The 17,673-nt window shown below is 39.6% G+C and overlaps 1 protein-coding gene across 3 annotated transcripts in view; it reads left to right on the top strand.

Moving 5' to 3' along the window:
• LOC139164568 (nuclear receptor ROR-beta-like) overlaps positions 1-17,673 on the top strand; it is a 76,724-nt gene that overhangs the window by 42,931 nt on the left and 16,120 nt on the right. For all 3 annotated transcript variants that reach the window (XM_070746884.1, XM_070746874.1, XM_070746893.1), the window contains exons 2-4: positions 12,593-12,678; positions 13,226-13,367; positions 16,022-16,435. In XM_070746884.1, coding sequence (XP_070602985.1) covers positions 13,355-13,367; positions 16,022-16,435 — 427 coding nt within the window. In that variant the 5' untranslated portion in view covers positions 12,593-12,678; positions 13,226-13,354. The remainder of the gene's footprint in view (positions 1-12,592; positions 12,679-13,225; positions 13,368-16,021; positions 16,436-17,673) is intronic.

Below are 17,673 nucleotides of genomic sequence, written 5' to 3'. Positions count from 1 at the left end.
CAGGAAAATCCGGCTCCAAAAGCTTTTGTAATGGAGAAGCTTTTTTTATGGGGGTGGGGGAGGAAAAGGGCGCAATTAAAAAAAATTCTTTCCACTTCCTTCTTGGAATGAATCAACCCTACTCAACAACAAGGCACGCCTGAGTAGAAAGTATTGTGTTGAAAGCAAGAGGTTGCAACCTCTTTTATTTGGGCTTTGCAAGTAACATCTGTGGTTGAATCAGAATCTTTTTTCAGCCAATAAGTAAGTAAGTAAGTAAGTAAGTAAGTAAGTAAGTAAGTAAGTAAGTAAGTAAGTAAGTAAGTAAGTAAGTAAGTAAGTAAGTAAGTAAGTAAGTAAATTAATATAATATAATATAATATATATGATATAAGATATGATATAATATAATATAATATAATATAATATAATATGACGGTGTTTTTTTCAACCTTGGCAAGTTTTAAGATATATGGACTTCAACTCCCAGAATCCCACAGCCAACATGGCGGGCTGGGAGAATTCTGGGAAATGAAGTCCTTTCATCATGAAGTACAGTACTGAGCCATGGTTGACAAACAGTGTGTGGCATGATGGCTGTATTGGAAACAGGAAATACTCTGAATGTGTTCATAGAAATAAGAATAAGATGGTGGCTCAGAAATAGAATCGCCCAGAACCAGAATGTACTGTAACCTCTTTTCCACACAACACCCTGCCACACCATAATTTCCAACCCTCAAAGATACGGCTTCCCGCTTTTAAGTCATGAAATCATCGGTACGCCTTTTTGTACCCTGCCACACCCATTATGTGTTCAGTTCTGGAGACCTCACCTACAAAAAGATATTGATAAAATTGAACGGGTCCAAAGATGGGCTACCAAAATGGCGGAAGGTCTTAAGCATAAAACTTTATCAGGAAAGACTTCATGAACTCCACCTGTATAGTCTGGAGGACAGAAGGAAAAGGGGGGACATGATCGAAACATTTAAATATGTTAAAGGGTTAAATAAGGTCCAGGAGGGAAGTGTTTTTAATAGGAAAGTGAACACAAGAGCAAGGGGACACAATCTGAGGTTAGTTGGGGGAAAAGATCAGAAGCAACGTGAGAAAATATTATTTGACTGAAAGAGTAGTAGATGCTTGGAACAAAGTTCCAGCAGACGTGGTTGGTAAATCCACAGTAACTGAATTTAAACATGCCTGGGATAAACATATATCCATCCTAAGATAAAATACAGGAAATAGTATAAGGGCAGACTAGATGGACCATGAGGTCTTTTTCTGCTGTCAATCTTCTATGTTTCTATGTTTCTCTGTTTTATTATTATCCATGGACCTCTTCACAAAATGTAAAAAAAAAATCAGCCCAAAAGGTGCTTTTTTAAAAGGCAACTGAAATTTCCCCCTTTTCCCCCCCTCCTTGAATATGTTTCGTTTCGTTGGAGAGAGTGTATATAGACATATACCCACTAAAACCCTCATTGTGTATTGGACAAAATAAACAAACAAACAAACAAACAATAAAATAAATAATAAAATAAAATAAAATAAAATAAAGTTCCTTAGAACTGAAGAAGCTTCTTGGAGGCGAAGTGAAACGTTTTCAAGGAAGAAACAAAACTCTGTTGTCTTTAAAAAAAACAAAACACCTTTGAGACAATCATAACCTGGATGTCTGAAAATCCCTGTAAACAATCAGCGTGTAAGGATCAAAGGAAAGGTGCGTTTTTCAAGATCTACTTGCCGTGCGCTTGAAGGCCACAGTGCCTTCCTGTTCTTTGTCTCAGGATCTCAAAATTACAGAGGGTTCATTTGGCTGGATAAGGCAGATTCCTGTTTTCAAGAAATCTAATACAACCAGTCCTCAACTTATAAGCACGACTGAGACTGGAACTTCCATTGCTAAATGAGTCATGCCCAATTTTTACAAACTTTTTTTTTTTTGCCAGGATCACTAAGTGAATCACCACACCATTTGCTTGGTCATTAAACAAATCTGGCTTTTCCCCATTGACTTTGTCAAAAGGCAGCTGAGAAAGTGACAGATAGAGATCAAATAAGCCCAGGACGCTGTAAGTAAATCATAAATCCATGCCAAGGATCCCCAATTTTCACCATGCGATTTCAGAGTTGTCATGATGGTTGAAAATTATTATTATTATTATTATTATTATTATTATTATTATTATTAATTTATTTATTTATTTATTTATTTATTAGATTTGTATGCCGCCCCTCTCCGTAGACTCGGGGAGGCTCACAACAATAACAAGATCAATGTAAGAACAAATCTAATAATTTAAAAAACACTAAAAACCCCATTATTAAAAGCAAACATACACACAAACATACCATGTATAAACTGTATAGGCCCGGGGGAGATGTCTCAGTTTCCCCATGCCTGACAGCAGAGATGCGTCTTAAGAACTTTACGAAATGCAAGGAGGTTGGGAGCAGTTCTGATCTCCAGGGGGAGCTGGTTCCAAAGGGTCAGGGCCGCCACAGAGAAGGCTTTTCTCATGGGTCCCGCCAAACGACATTGTTTAGTCGACGGGACCCAGAGAAGGCCAACTCTGTGGGACCTAACCGGTCGCTGGGATTCGTGCGGCAGAAGAAAATGTGAGGATCGGTCATAAGGATTGGTCATTTTCAGCACCATTGTAACGTCAAATGGTCATAAGTGGAGGATTAACTGTAGTTATTATTACAGATATTCACTGATTGAAAATGTTTAAGTAAATCCAGAAGATTCTTGGATGGTTGCAATTCTTAGTGCTCTCTACAAGGGGCTACCTTTTGAAGAGTGTTTGGAACCTTCAAATTGTCCAAAATGCAGCGGCGTGAGAAGTTATGGGCCTCCCAAGGCATGCCCATATTTCATCATCACTCCACGGACTGCATTGGCTGCTGATTGGTTTCCGGACACAATTCAAAGTGTTGGTTATGACCTATAAAGCCCTACATGGCATTGGACCAGACTATCTCCGAGGCTGCCTTCTGCCTCATGAATCCCAGTCACCGATGAGGTCCCACAGAGTTGGTCTCTTTAGGATCCTGTCGACCAAACAACGTTGGCTGGTGGGGCCTAGGGGAAGAGCCTTCTCTGTGGTGGCCCCAGCCCTCTGGAATCAGCTCCCCCCAGAGATTCGCACTGCCCCCACCCTCCTTGCCTTCTGCAAGAATTTAAAAACACATCTTTGTCGCCAGGCCTGGGGACATTAGATCTTCCCCTGTCCAGCAAATATTGTTAGTGTGATTGCTGAATGAATGAAAGTTAGAATTTTAAGAACTTTTTAGTATATTAATTGGATAACTGTACTGTTACGTTTCACTATATGTTGTGAGCTGCCCTGAGTCCACAGAGAGGGGCAGCATACAAGTCCAATTAGTAAATAAATATTGGTCACTGCTGTCTCTTGTGGCAGAGAGTTCCAAAGGTTCCCTGTCAATATCTGCAGTATGAGTAAGCAGGAGATACTCTGATTTTTTATCTTTCTTTAAACCTCTTCTCCTGAGTTACGCCAGGATTACATTAACAAGGCTACGATTTATTGTTCCTTTCTGGCATAATAGTCTGAACTGGATTTTTTGGTGCTCTCTCTGATTTTGTAGTTCAACTGTAGTCTGGCACTGAATTTCCTCAGAAGAGGGATGATTTCACCTACTGTGACCTATAGGATTGGAAGGAATCACAGTTTTGGAGGATTATTTGCATTTTTTTACAGAATCCCAGTGGGGAAAACTTGATAAAAGCCAGCATCTGCTAACTCTACACTTCATAAAAATCAGCCCTTTTTTCCTGTGGAAAACAGCAGTTTTGCAACCCTTGAGGGGGAGGGAGAATAGAATAGAATAGAATAGAATTCTTTATTGGCCAAGTGTGATTGGACACACAATGAAATTGTCTTGGTGCAGATGCTCTCAGTGTACATAAAATGTCAAGAATCACGTGGTACAACACTTAATGATTGTCATAGGGGTCAAATAAGCAATGAAAAACAATCAATATTAATAAAAATCTTAGGATACAAGCAACAAGTTACAGTCATAGAGTCATAAGTGGGAGGGAAAGGGTGATCAGAAGGATGAGAAAAAACTAATAGAAATAGAAGTGCAGACTTAGTAAAAAGTTTGACAGTGTTGAGGGGATTATTTGTTTAGCAGAGTGATCATGCGCGCGCGCAAGAGAAAGAGAGATAATGAGAGAGAGAGAGATCATCTCACACAAGAGCATCTACTGGAGATGGAATTTCCAAATAAACAAATATTCATGTGGTCCACAAACCCCACCAGAAACGTGATTCCAGATATTCCACGTTGGCATTAGCAAAAACTGAAATTGGTTGGAAATTTCATGTGAATAAACACACCTAGGGATGAAACGGGGGCACTCTTGTGCAATTTTTGCTAGAGAATATACTATATATCCCATGGAGCTCAACAAGGAAAGACATCTGGAAAGATACTTATCCAAGAATTGCTAGCATCATGGCACCGGACCAGATTATCTCAGGGACCACTTTCTACTGCACGAATGCCAGCGACCAGTTAGGTCCCACAGAGTGGGCCTTCTCCGGGTCCCGTCAACGAAACAATGTCGCTTGGCGGGACCCAGGGGAAGAGCCTTCTCTGGCGGCCCCGGCCCTCTGGAACCAACTCCCCCCAGAGATTAGAATTGCCCCCACCCTCCTTGCCTTTCGTAAGCTTCTTAAAACCCACCTCTGCCGCCAGGCTTGGGGGAATTGAGATACTCTTTCCCCCTAGGCCTTTACAATTTTATGCATGGTATGTCTGTATGTATGTTTGGTTGTATAATAATGGGTTTTTAACTGTTTTAGTATTGGATTATTATTATAGGCTGTTTTATTACTGTTGTTAGCCGCCATGAGTCTGCGAAGAGGGGCGGCATACAAATCCAATAAATAAATAAATAAATAAAATTATAAATGCAACCTTCTAAACATCGGGAGTCGGGACTAGCATTACTTCTGGTTGAATTCTGAACTCTGATGTGCCACCGAGTTGATGTCAGTGCTTAGGGTCCAGATAGATCAATTTTTCTGCAGGAGGCTCTGTCCCTAAACTAATCCTTCAAATCTTCTAACCTTCCTTCTGGTGGCCCTCTTCTCCTTTTTCATCTTTCTCTGCATTTTACGAATTACATCAGGGGTCCCCAAACTCGGCAACTTTAAGACTTGCGGACTTCAACTCCCAGCATTCTCCAGCCAGCTCGGAGAGTTGAAGTACACAAGTCTTAAAGTTGCCGAGTTTGAAAGACCTGTGAGTTACATGATCATAATTCATGAGAAGGTTATTATGACTGAGCTGTTTCTCCAACTCCTCCTGCCGTTAATTGCTGTGTTGATCTCTTGTTTCTTCCTTCTGTTTTCTTGCAACAGAAAACCCATTAATGGGTTAGAAATGCTCCCTAGCATAAGGATCATGTTATTTGTCTAAACCAGTGTTTTTCTAGTAGAAATAGAAGTGCAGACTTAGTAAAATTACAGTGTTGAGGGAATTATTTGTTTAGTAGAGTGATCGCGCGAGAGAGACAAATGAGAGAGAGAGAGAATGAGTCTACAGAGAGGGGCGGCATACAAATCTAATATATTATTATTATTATTATTATTATTATTATTATTATTATTAACCATGGCAATTTAAATATGGGTGCACTTCAACTCCCAGAATCCCACAGCCAGCCTGGGAGTTGAAGTCCACAGAGAAAATAATAATAATAATAATAATAATAATAATAATAATAATAATAATAATATATGGATCATCGACATTGCAATCCCAGGGGACAGCAGAATTGAGGAGAAGCAGCTAGAGAAATTAGTGAAATACAAATATCTATAAATCGAGCTGCAACGACTCTGGCATAAGCCAGTGAAAGTGGTCCCAGTGGTATTTGGCACGCTGGGCGCAGTGCCAAAGGATCTCAGCTGACATTTGAAAACCATCAGAATTTACAAAATCTCCAGCTGTCAGTTGCAAAAGGCCGCTTTACTGGGATTGGCAAACATAATTCGCCGCTACATCACTCAGTCTTAGGTGCTTGGGAAGCGCCCGACTGGTGATGAAATACGAAATCCAGCATAGTGATCTAGTTTGCTGAGTTGTATTGACATAATAATAATAATAATAATAAATAATAATAATAATAATAATAATAATAATAATAATAATAATAATAAACAATAGAGTTGGAAAGGACCTTGGAGGTCTTATAGTCCCTGTCCTTCTGTTCTATTATCATCACCTCTTTATACTTTGTTATGTTAATAAAAACTATAATTCATAAGAAGGTGACCCGCCTCGAGTTTTTGGAGAGGGGTGACATAACAAATCTAAATAATTAATAATAATAATAATAATAATAATAATAATGATAATAATAATAAATAATTCTATACTTCTTTGACAAATGAGTGCCCACATCCATAATTCAATGCCTGGGGAGGGCAAAAGCAGCGTCCCCCACCGCCTGGAGGTCCTCTGGAGACCGGAAATGACCTCTTTCCCAGTTTCTGGTGGGCCCAGTAGGGGTGTGTTTTGACCTCCCCAGGCTCCAAAGGCTCCCCTGGAACCAGGAGAGGGTAAAAACGCCCTCCCCAATTCCCCTCAAGGCTCTCTGGAAGCCAAAAACGCCCTCCCAAGCCTCTGTGCAAGCCAAAAATCAGTTGGCTGGCACACATATGCACATTGGAGCTGAGCTAGAGCAATGGCTCGCGTGCCAGCAGATATGGCTCCGCGTGCCACCTGTGGCACCCGTGCCATAGGTTTGCCATCACTGCCCTACATTGTTTCAGACAAATGGTTAACCAACATCTTCTTAAAAACTTCCAGTGTTGGAGCATTCATGACTTCTGGAGGCAAGCTGTTCCACTGGTTAATTGTTCTAACTGTCAGGAAATTTCTCCTTAGTTCTAAGTTTTTATTGGTTCACTGCATAGAAGGCAGCCTCCCTTGCTCTTCAGGGTTCATAGAGCACTGTGACAACAGGGCCGAGACGATGCATTTTAGCATCTTTCTGTCGGGTGAGTTGCTTATCTTTTCCTACCAGTGCACTGTGCGCGCATCATAATATTACATGCGCATTGTGATGTTGCACCCATGCGTCCCCAGCGCAACCTGCCTTGAGTCTATGGAGAAGGGCGGCATAGAAATCCAAATAATACATAAATAAATTTTGCATCTGCGCATGCACAGAGGGACGGTTTTCCTTCTGCGCATGCTCAGAGAGCCAAAAATTACGGAAAATTATTTTAAAAAAGAAGTTGGCCAAATTAAATAATGTATAAACAAAGTCAGCGTGTGTACACATGCTATCTGGATTTTGGTTCTAATTGATTTTGACTGATTTGTAGTGAGGCTGCTAGTCCACATTATACTGTATATGGAATATAAGGACTAGGAGAGACATGTTATCAGTGTTCCAATATCTCAGGGGGTTGCCACAAAGAAGAGGGAGTCAGGTTGTTATCCAAAGCACCTGAGGGTAGAACAAGAAGCAATGGGTGCAAACTAAACAAGGAAAGAAGCAACTTAGAACTAAGGAGAAATTTCCTGACAATTAGAACAATTAATCCATGGAACAGCTTGCCTCCAGAAGTTGTGAATGCTCCAACTCTAGAAGTTTTTAAGAATAATAATTTATTAGATTTGTATGCCGCCCCTCTCCGAAGACTCGGGGCGAAGATGTTGGATAACCATTTGTCTGAAATAATGTAAAGTTTCCTGCATAAGCAGGGGGTTGGACTAGAAGACCTCCAAGGTCCCTTACAACTCTGTTGATGTTATTGTTATTAATCTAATACATTCACACATTCATTGGATCTTAAAAATCATCTTTCTTCTGTGATCAGGTTTATGCTACATTTGGTGGCTGAATTCTCTTTTTTTTAGATCTTTTTTGAGGGGAAAATACCCATCACTTTTTTTCATTTTGAGCAAGAGGAAGGAAATGAAAAAAATTATATAGAAAGAGCACTTGAAATTGTGATTCCATGCATCCATGAGCATTGTTTAAGCATTGTTTTTTTATTCTTTTTCCAGAAGTGACTTGCACAAACACGCAAACGCACTCCTTCCTGTGGATATACTAACTATTAGCTACTGCTGTGTGTTTATCTTCACCTTTTTTAAGGAGCAACTCTGTTCTAGATTCACCTGAAATGTAGTAATAATCCTGTTATTTCTATACAGGATTTTTCCACCTTTCCCCTATTTTCGCTATGTGTTTGAAAAGCTGAAAATGTTGTCGCCTGGCAGGGAGATATACCTTCAGGAGTCTGATTATGGGTTTTGTTAAGTTTTCCGAGTACTCTGGGAATTGTGATTCAACAAGAGATTTTTGTCTGATTCAAGTTGTATTCTGCTTTGCTAATAATTGAAACCACGGGAGAATTTACAGGGGGGAAAAAGCTCCAAATATGAACCAAGTAAAAAAAGGAACATTAGTTGAAATGACAGCAGAATAAAAGTTGAAATGGCTTTGAGCAGGACAAGGGGGATGGATTGAAAAACTGAATATTTTAATGAATTATTTGAAAAAATAATTAAATACATATGAAGGGCTTTTCTAGGCTTAAAAAAAGAACTTTTAGTCTAGCGTTCTGTTTCTAGCTGACAATAACCTTCCACTGTTGCATATAATGTATTATTCAGAGGTAAAGTGCCTCTAACCAAGGAAGTTCCAATGAGTTACATCTAAAAATAAAAGAAAGTATCAGCTGGATCTGAGTCAAGAACAGATTAAATAAAATCAGATTGGATTACTAATCTACTTAACAAAATAAATAAACTAAACAAATTTACTAGGAGGAAGCTGCACGCTGCGTAGTACAAACAAGGGGTTAGAAAAACCGAAGCGGAGTTTTCCTTCTTAGCAAAAGAGATTATGAAATTGATAATAACACCAAGTTGTCAGATAAGATCTGGCTCTAACATTGATGATGGGCTGGGCCTCCTATAAACAGGCACAAAATTTAATTTGTAAATGTTTCTTCATAGACTTAAGTGTCCCCAGAAATTAAATGGACTTTAAAAACAGGATAAAAAAATTAAATTCTCAGCTGCAGGTCACTGAGGTATAAAAACAAACTTTCTAGTCAGGAAAGGTCTGGTAGGACCTTGAATAAAATTTATTTTAATAATTTATAATTAAAAATTTAAATATTTTTTGTTGTTGAAAAAAGGACTGCCAAGATTTGTGGGTTTTGGCTATCAAAGACTGACAAAACATTCGGCGGCAAACTTTTTAAAAGTTCATAGTTTTGCCTTTTCTCACAGCATTGTGACTCACGTGGGTCTTGTATTCAGCCAACATTGCCCTGTACAGATTGTGAAGCAGCAGTTGTGCGTTCAAGAAACATGGTCATTTCATTGCAACATGAAGCTGTTTCTGACACCGAGAAAGGATCTCTCAATTATTCCGCTAATACTAAGCAATAAAGTGGAATAGTGATCTCTTCTACTTTGGAAAGCCATCTAAGTCGCTATACATCATTGAATCCTGTGTCAATGAGTTCCACAAATTAACTTGGAAACTCTCATTTCTCACCAAATTCAGTGAGGCATATACTGATTCAACATTGATATGATTCTGATTGTCTGTCCATCCACCCATCATCCATCCAACCATCCATCCTTCTATCCATCCACCCACCCACCCCTCCATCCATCCATTCATCCCTCCATCCATCCCCTCCTCCCTCCCTCCCTCCCTCCATCCATCTATCCAACTATCCATCCATCCATCCATCCATCCATCCATCCATCCATCCATCTATCTATCTATCTATCTATCTATCTATCTATCTGTATGAATGCAAACAATGTCAAGTGGTGTGAATATATATTTATATTAATATATGTGTATGTATATGAACATATGTGTGTATATAAATGTGTAAATGGGGGGGAATATATCTGTATGGGTGGGTGTGCATGCACATATTTATTCTCTGGTTATTGGTAATTTAAAAGCAATAGGTAACTACAGGTAGATAATAAAATAAAATAAACAAGCTATTTTTTCCTTTTCCTTTTTCCTATTTTTCTTGTTACATGATTACAATAAACAGAATCTTGAAAAATGAAAAGCAGTGGGTGACATCAATATTAATTCCGTGTTCAGAGATTTCTCAATATTTCTTAAGAAGACACAATGAACCTTGTTCTTTACTGTTAATTAACAAATTCAAAAATGAATTTTAAATGTTAGGATAACAGTAAACTGCTTATAACCGGCACCAAGTTTTGTTATCCACGGTGTCATTTTGTCTTTTTTTCCCACTTTTATGTAGCTGTTGACATTGTTCTGTCCAATGTTTTCATAAATAAATAAAACATTAATTATTTTTAAAAAATAAATGATCAGGGAGATTAAAAAGCAAATGCTATGAAGTGTTTGTAATGTGTTCTGACCAGATTGAAATCATGAGGGCTTAAACTTGACTTGCTCCGTTTCTGCTTTTTGAAATATCTCATTATTTGGACCATTATGAGAATTTCTAGGCTGGTTTTGGAAATTGGTACAAAGTCCTACTTTTCTACTGTTCTTATTCTTTGGCCAGAAAAAAACACCCTCTAACCCTTTCCACTGGGAACTTGATGTGGAAACATGTGCTCTTGGGGGCTGCTTTTTTATCCCCCGTTGTGGCTGTTTTATTCTTCTATGTTGTCAGGCTCATATTGGGCAAGAAGGGAGACTGGGTAATCTCAAGTAGCCAAGATTGTTTGTTCCCTGTCTTTACCATACTAATAGGCCACCCTAAAATAGTTTGTTCAAAGTACCCGATTGCCCCCTCCTGGCCTTATGTGGAATTACATCCCGTTCAATTGTACTGTACAGTAGATTCAGATTAATACTAATTACTAAATATAAATATTTATAGTTATTTATATTTATAATTTATAAATATAAATTAGTTATTAATTACTTATTAGTATATTTACATTTATTTAGCATGAAAATACTAATTAAGATGTGAGGTAAATAAGAATAGTTGCAATTTTTGAGCCCACTGTGATAGCTAGACCATTAACAGATTCTTTGTCTTCTAAGGCAGTGTTTCCCAACCTTGGCAACTTGAAGATATTTGGACTTCAACTCCCAGAATTCCCCAGCCAGCAAATGCTGGCTGGGGAATTCTGGGAGTTGAAGTCCAAATATCTTCAAGTTGCCAAGGTTGGGAAACACTGTTCTAAGGTATAACTCTAAATATGCCTCCTTCAAAAAAAAATGAAAAAACCACTATAATTTCTACAAATCCCGCAGAGGCTAAATAAGTAAAAACAATCCAAATTGGTAACTCAGAAACCTTCTGTGGTTATTTCCTTTGATAATCTCTTGTTATTTCTCTTTTCTTCCTCTGCTTTCTTCTCTCTTTCTTCCTGAATGTAGTACTTACACATGTACTATATGAAATCATACCCAGTAATAACTTGTTCCCCAAATCCTTTCTTAAGATGTGTGTATTTGGGAAACAGTCCTATCAAGTATGGTATATATTGGCAACCCATTATTTTTGTTTGAAACCAAACAGACAATGTGTGATACCCACATATCCATATAGTCCTTGCACTTATGTTCGTAAGTTGTAACTGTTCTGTCGGGCTCTCTGGTAGACTCCTGCCAAAAATTCACAGGTACAAATTTCAGACACACACACGTTTGAAAATACAAAACAATGTTCTTTATAATGAAAATTCCCTTAACCTAAGCACTCTTTTGGTACAGCAAAGAGCACTCGTCTCCAAACAAACTGGTAATTTGTACAAGTCCCTTATCAGTTCTGTGATACTTAGCTTGCAGCTGTGAGGCAATTTACACTCCTTCTTCTTTCACAAAGTGAAACACACTTTGCTCTGGCTTAGTTTCAAAGCGGGGGAAAATCAGCACACAAAAGGTCAAAGTCAGCAAGGCAGGCAAAAAACACAATGATCAGATAATCCTCCACAATGGCCAAACCCACAGGCTGCTATTTATAGCAGCCTCACTAATGACCACAGCCCCACCCAACCACAGGTGGCCTCATTTTCTTTGATAATAATCTCTCAGTTGTTGCTGCCTATGCATCGCTCTCCGCATGCGTGGCTGTATCATTAACTCTTGTTCTGAATCCAAGGAGGAGCTAGATAATTGATCTCCTTCTGAGCTGTCTCCCACACTCTCCTCCTCCCTATCACTCATGTCTTCTTGGTCAGAGGAGCCTTCATTATCAGATTCCACCAGGGGCAAAACAGGCCTGCAGCATGTGGATGTCTCCCCCACATCCACAGTCCTTGGGGCAGGAGCTGGGGCAGAGCTAACCACAACAGTAACCAGAGGGTTTTTTTTATTGCTAAGCAAGGCAGTTGTTAAATAAGTCGTGCCTGATTTTTATAAACTTTTTAAAACATAGTTGTGAAGTAAATAAGGTCAGTGCTGTTGTAACTTCAAGCAATCACTCGCTTAAATAGATGTAAGTTTTCTGTATGTTCAATGCTTGTCAGAAGGTTTTTCTTTTTTTTTCATTTTTGAATGTGTTTTAAATTTAAAGCATGGATTAATACTGCCAATGAAATTCAGCTCTTCATTCTTTTCTTCCCCATACAGCACAAATTGAAGTTATCCCTTGTAAGATATGTGGGGACAAGTCTTCAGGGATTCACTATGGGGTCATCACCTGTGAAGGATGCAAAGTAAGTTGGAAGGCTGGTAATAGTTTGGGTGAATGAGTGAATAGCTTGTCAACTTTGCCATCTGCTCAGAACGTAACTGTACTTGACCATTGGCCTACTAACTTTTGTGAAACTTCCATATCAATGTACATAGCCCATAGTTAAGTGCCTGTTCTTAACCACCTTTTAATGATCTCAGAAAGTTACAATGATTGGACCTGGTTACTACTTGAATGGGAGACCAGCAGGAAATCCCCAGGGTTATTGATGGACAGCATACCATTCATACATACACACACACACACACACACACACATACACTGCTCCAAAAAATAAAGGGAACACTCAAAGATCTTAATGAATGAAATACTGTATTCTCATTGAATACTTTGTTCCGTACAAAGTTGAATGTGCTGACAACATGTGAACGTTCTTAAAAATTCAAAGAGAGATCTGACCGTACCTGTAGGAGCCCATCAGTGTTGTCACCCAGCCATTTTCCATAATATGCCGTCTGCCAATTTGTTGCAAATCTGAGAGCATTGATATTCTCCCCTTTTTCCTGCAGGGTTTTTTCCGCAGAAGCCAACAGAATAACGCCACTTACTCTTGCTCACGGCAGAGGAACTGCCTGATCGACAGGACCAACCGAAATCGGTGTCAGCACTGCCGGCTGCAGAAGTGCCTGGCCCTGGGCATGTCCCGTGATGGTGAGTTCTGCGTTTTAGCCTGGCAGGTGAAAACTGGCGAGCGAGATGGGGGGGGGGGAAATAACGTCAGAATGGTTCGGGGTTATAAAAGGAGAGGCAGAATCCTGGGGTCAGCAAACAGGGATGCAGGAAGCCACAAGTTCATCCATGAAGTGAGTCAGATGTAAGTTAATAGAGGAGTCCAAGTGGTCATTCTGGTCTCTAAGGCTAAAGAATCACAGCGACCGGTTAGGTCCCACACAGTTGGCCTTCTCTGGGGCACGTTGACGAAACAATGTCGTCTGGCGGGACCCAGGGGAAGAGCCTTCTCTGTGGCGGCCCCGACCCTCTGGAATCAACTCCCCCCCCCGGAGATTAGCACTGCCCCCATGCTCCTTGCCTTTCGCAAAACTCCTCAAAACCCACCTCTGTCGTCAGGCGTGGGGAAATTGATTCCCCTGGGCTGTTTCTGCTTTATGTATGGTCTGTATGAGATGTATGATTGTTTTTATATTAAGGGTTTTTAATTGTTTTTAAGTGTTGGATTTGTACTGTTTCTTGTTGTGAGCCTCTCCGAATCTTTGGAGAGGGGCGGCATACAAATCTAATAAATAAATAAATAGTGTTACTATCATCTGGTTGCCGATCAGTTTCCGGTCACAATTCAAAGTGTTGGTTATGACCTATAAAGCCCTTCATGGCACCGGACCAGATTATCTCAGGGACCGCCTTCTGCTGCACGAATCCCAGCGACCAATAAAGTCCCACAGAGTGGGTCTTCTCCAGGTCCCGTCAACTAAACAATGCCGCTTGGCGGGACCCAAGGGAAGAGCCTTCTCTGTGGCGGCCCCGACCCTCTGGAACCAACTCCCCCCAGAGATTAGAACTGCCCCCACCCTCCTTGCCTTTCGTAAGCTACTTAAAACCCACCTCTGCCGCCAGGCATGGGGGAATTGAGATGCTCTTTCCCCCTAGGCCTTTACAATTTCATGTATGGTATGTCTGTATGTATGTTTGGTTTTTATATTAATGGGTTTTTAATCATTTTTAGTATTTATTGGATTATTATTGTACATTGTTTTATTATTGCTGTTAGCCACCCTGAGTCTCCGGAGAGGGGCGGCATACAAATCCAACAAATGAATAAATAAATAAATCTGTATGATTATCCTCTGTGGAGCAGGGAGTGCTCGCTCTCTGCTCCGCAGTTGTATCTCTTCACCTGTATGTGCTCCCTGGGGAGTCGCGTATAACTGAAATGTCCCTGTCGGCGCTTGGGCCATCGCAGCGCCCCAGCGCCGTCAGTGACTCGAGTATAAGCTGAAGTCAGATTTTTCAGCACATTTTTTGTGCTGAAAAACTCGGCTTATACTTGAGTATACAGTGTTCCCTCGATTTTCGCAGGTTCGAACTTCACGAAAAGTCTATACCACGTTTTTTCAAAAATATTAATTAAAAAATGCTTTGCGGGGTTTTCCCCCTATACCACGGTTTTTCCCGCCCGATGACATCATATGTCATCACCAAACTTTCGTCCGCCTTTGATAAATATTTTTTAAATAAACTTTAATAAATAAACATGGTGAGTAATAATCTAAATGGTTGCTAAGGGAATGGGAAATTGCAATTTAGGAGTTTAAAGTGTTAAGGGAAGGCTTGTGATACTGTTCATAGCCAAAAATACTATATTTACTTCCGCATCTCTACTTTGTGGAAATTCGACTTTCGCGGACAGTCTCGGAACACATCCCCCGCGAAAATTGAGGGAACACTTTATACAATAAATAAATTAGAGAAATTAGATAAATAAAGTATAACTCAGCTTATACTTGAGTATATACGATAAATAAATTAGAGAAATAAAATAAATTAGAGCGGGTCGAAAGACGGGCTACAAGAATGGTGGAAGGTCTTAAACATAAAACTTATCAGGAAAGACTTAATGAACTCAATCTGTATAGTCTGGAGGACAGAAGGGAAAGGGGGGACATAATCGAAACATTTAAATAATCTAAAGTACTACTTCTCCTCTCTCTATCTCTCTTTTCTTTCTTTCTCCTCTCTTTCTTTCTCCCTTTTCTCCCTTTCTACCCCTTCGCTTTTTACATTACTGTTGGATTATCAAATATTACAGCTATAAGATTATTCAAATAAGAATTCTAAATACAAAATATTTATATATGGACAAATACTTGGAATGTGTATACAATAATATATATATAAGCTGTGATATAACAATACTGTTTACCCCACTCCCCTCCCACGTCTCTTTTCTATACTCCCATCCCCCTTTCCCCCTGTTTTATTCCTTTTTGTATAAACCAATAAAGTATATTTAAAAAAAATAAAATAAAATAAAGTTAGTTGGAGGAAAGATCAAAAGCAACATGAGAAAATATTATTTTACTGAAAGAGTAGTAGATCCTTGGAACAAACTTCCAGCAGACGTGGTTGGTAAATCCACAGTAACTGAATTTAAACATGCCTGGGATAAACATATATCCATCCTAAGATAAAATACAGGAAATAGTATAAGGGCAGACTAGATGGACCATGAGGTCTTTTTCTGCCGTCAGACTTCTATGTTTCTATGTTTCTTGAGAAATAAATGGGAGAAATACTGCCATCCTCATGCTTCGTTTTGCTTTCTTTGTTTCGCCCTAACCGGCTTGCAGCGGTAAAGTTTGGCCGCATGTCGAAGAAGCAGCGGGACAGCCTCTACGCCGAGGTCCAGAAGCACCAACAAAGCCAAGAGCAGAACCTGGGGGCCAAGGAAGACTCGGAGACCTTGTCCAGAGTCTACACCACCAGCGTGAGCAGCGGACTCTCTGACCTGGACGACATCTCCATGTTATCGGACAGCTTCCTCTTTGATTTTCCCCTGAGCCCCGACGGGAACAGCAGCTACTACAACCTGGACCTCCTGACCTCAGCGCAGCCGTCGCCCGACCAGTCCAGCATTGACGTCAGTGACACCAAGTTCATTAAACAGGAGTCCATCTACGAGCTCATGCTGGAACCTAGCCTCTTTCCTCACGGCCCCTTGGAAAGCAGCGCCTTGACTTCGGACATTTCAGTGATGGAAATGGGTTTGTATAATTTGTTTATTTATTTTATTTATTTTATTTTATTTTATTTTATTTAAATAACATTTAAATATGTTAAAGGGTTAAATAAGGTCCAGGAGGGAAGTGTTTTTAATAGAAAGTGAACACAAGAACAAGGGGACACAATCTGAAGTTAGTTGGGGGAAAGATCAGAAGCACCGTGAGAAAATATTATTTCACTGAAAGAGTAGTAGATCCCTGGAACAAACTTCCAGCAGACGTGGTTGGTAAATCCACAGTAACTGAATTTAAACATGCGTGAGATAAACATATACCCATCCCAAGATAAAACACAGGAAATAGTATAAGGGCAGACTAGATGGACCATGAAGTCATGAAGATGGACTAGATATGGACCATGAAGCCATGAAGTGTTTTTAATAGGAAAGTTGAACACAAGAACAAAGGAGCACAATCTGAAGTTGGTTGGGGGAAAGATCAAAAGCAACGTGAGAAAATATTATTTCACTGAAAGAGTAGTAGATCCCTGGAACAAACTTCCAGCAGACGTGGTTGGTAAATCCACAGTAACTGAATTTAAACATGCCTGGGATAAACATATATCCATCCTAAGATAAAAGACAGGAAATAGTATAAGGGCAGACTAGATGGACCATGAGGTCTTTTTCTGCCGTCAGTCTTCTATGTTTTTATGTTTCTATTTTATTTTATTTTATTTTATTTTATTTATTTATTTTGTCCAATACACAATACATATTGAAGAGGATAGACATGAAGTATTATATATAAAGAAAAGATATAAAAGTAGAGGAGAAGATATATGAAAGGTCAAAGCAATGGAAACTGCAGTTTAATGTTTCCAAATGTAAAATAATGCACTTGGGGAAAAGGAATCCTAAATCTGAGTATTGCATTGGCAGTTCTGTGTTAGCAAAAACTTCAGAAGAGAAGGATTTAGAGGTAGTGATTTCTGACAGTCTCAAAATGGGTGAGCAGTGTGGTCGGGCGGTAGGAAAGGCAAGTAGGATGCTTGGCTGCATAGCTAGAGGTATAACAAGCAGGAAGAGGGAGATTGTGATCCCCTTATATAGAGCGCTGGTGAGACCACATTTGGAGTACTGTGTTCAGTTCTGGAGACCTCACCTACAAAAAGATATTGACAAAATTGAACGGGTCCAAAGACGGGCTACAAGAATGGTGGAAGGTCTGAAGTATAAAACGTATCAGGAAAGACTTATAGTCTGGAGGACAGAAGGAAA

This window comes from Erythrolamprus reginae, chromosome 1 (assembly GCF_031021105.1).
Source record: "Erythrolamprus reginae isolate rEryReg1 chromosome 1, rEryReg1.hap1, whole genome shotgun sequence".
Lineage (NCBI taxonomy): Eukaryota > Metazoa > Chordata > Lepidosauria > Squamata > Dipsadidae > Erythrolamprus > Erythrolamprus reginae.
Note: the sequence above shows the minus strand (reverse complement) of the source record. Positions and strands in the feature narration are given on the sequence as shown.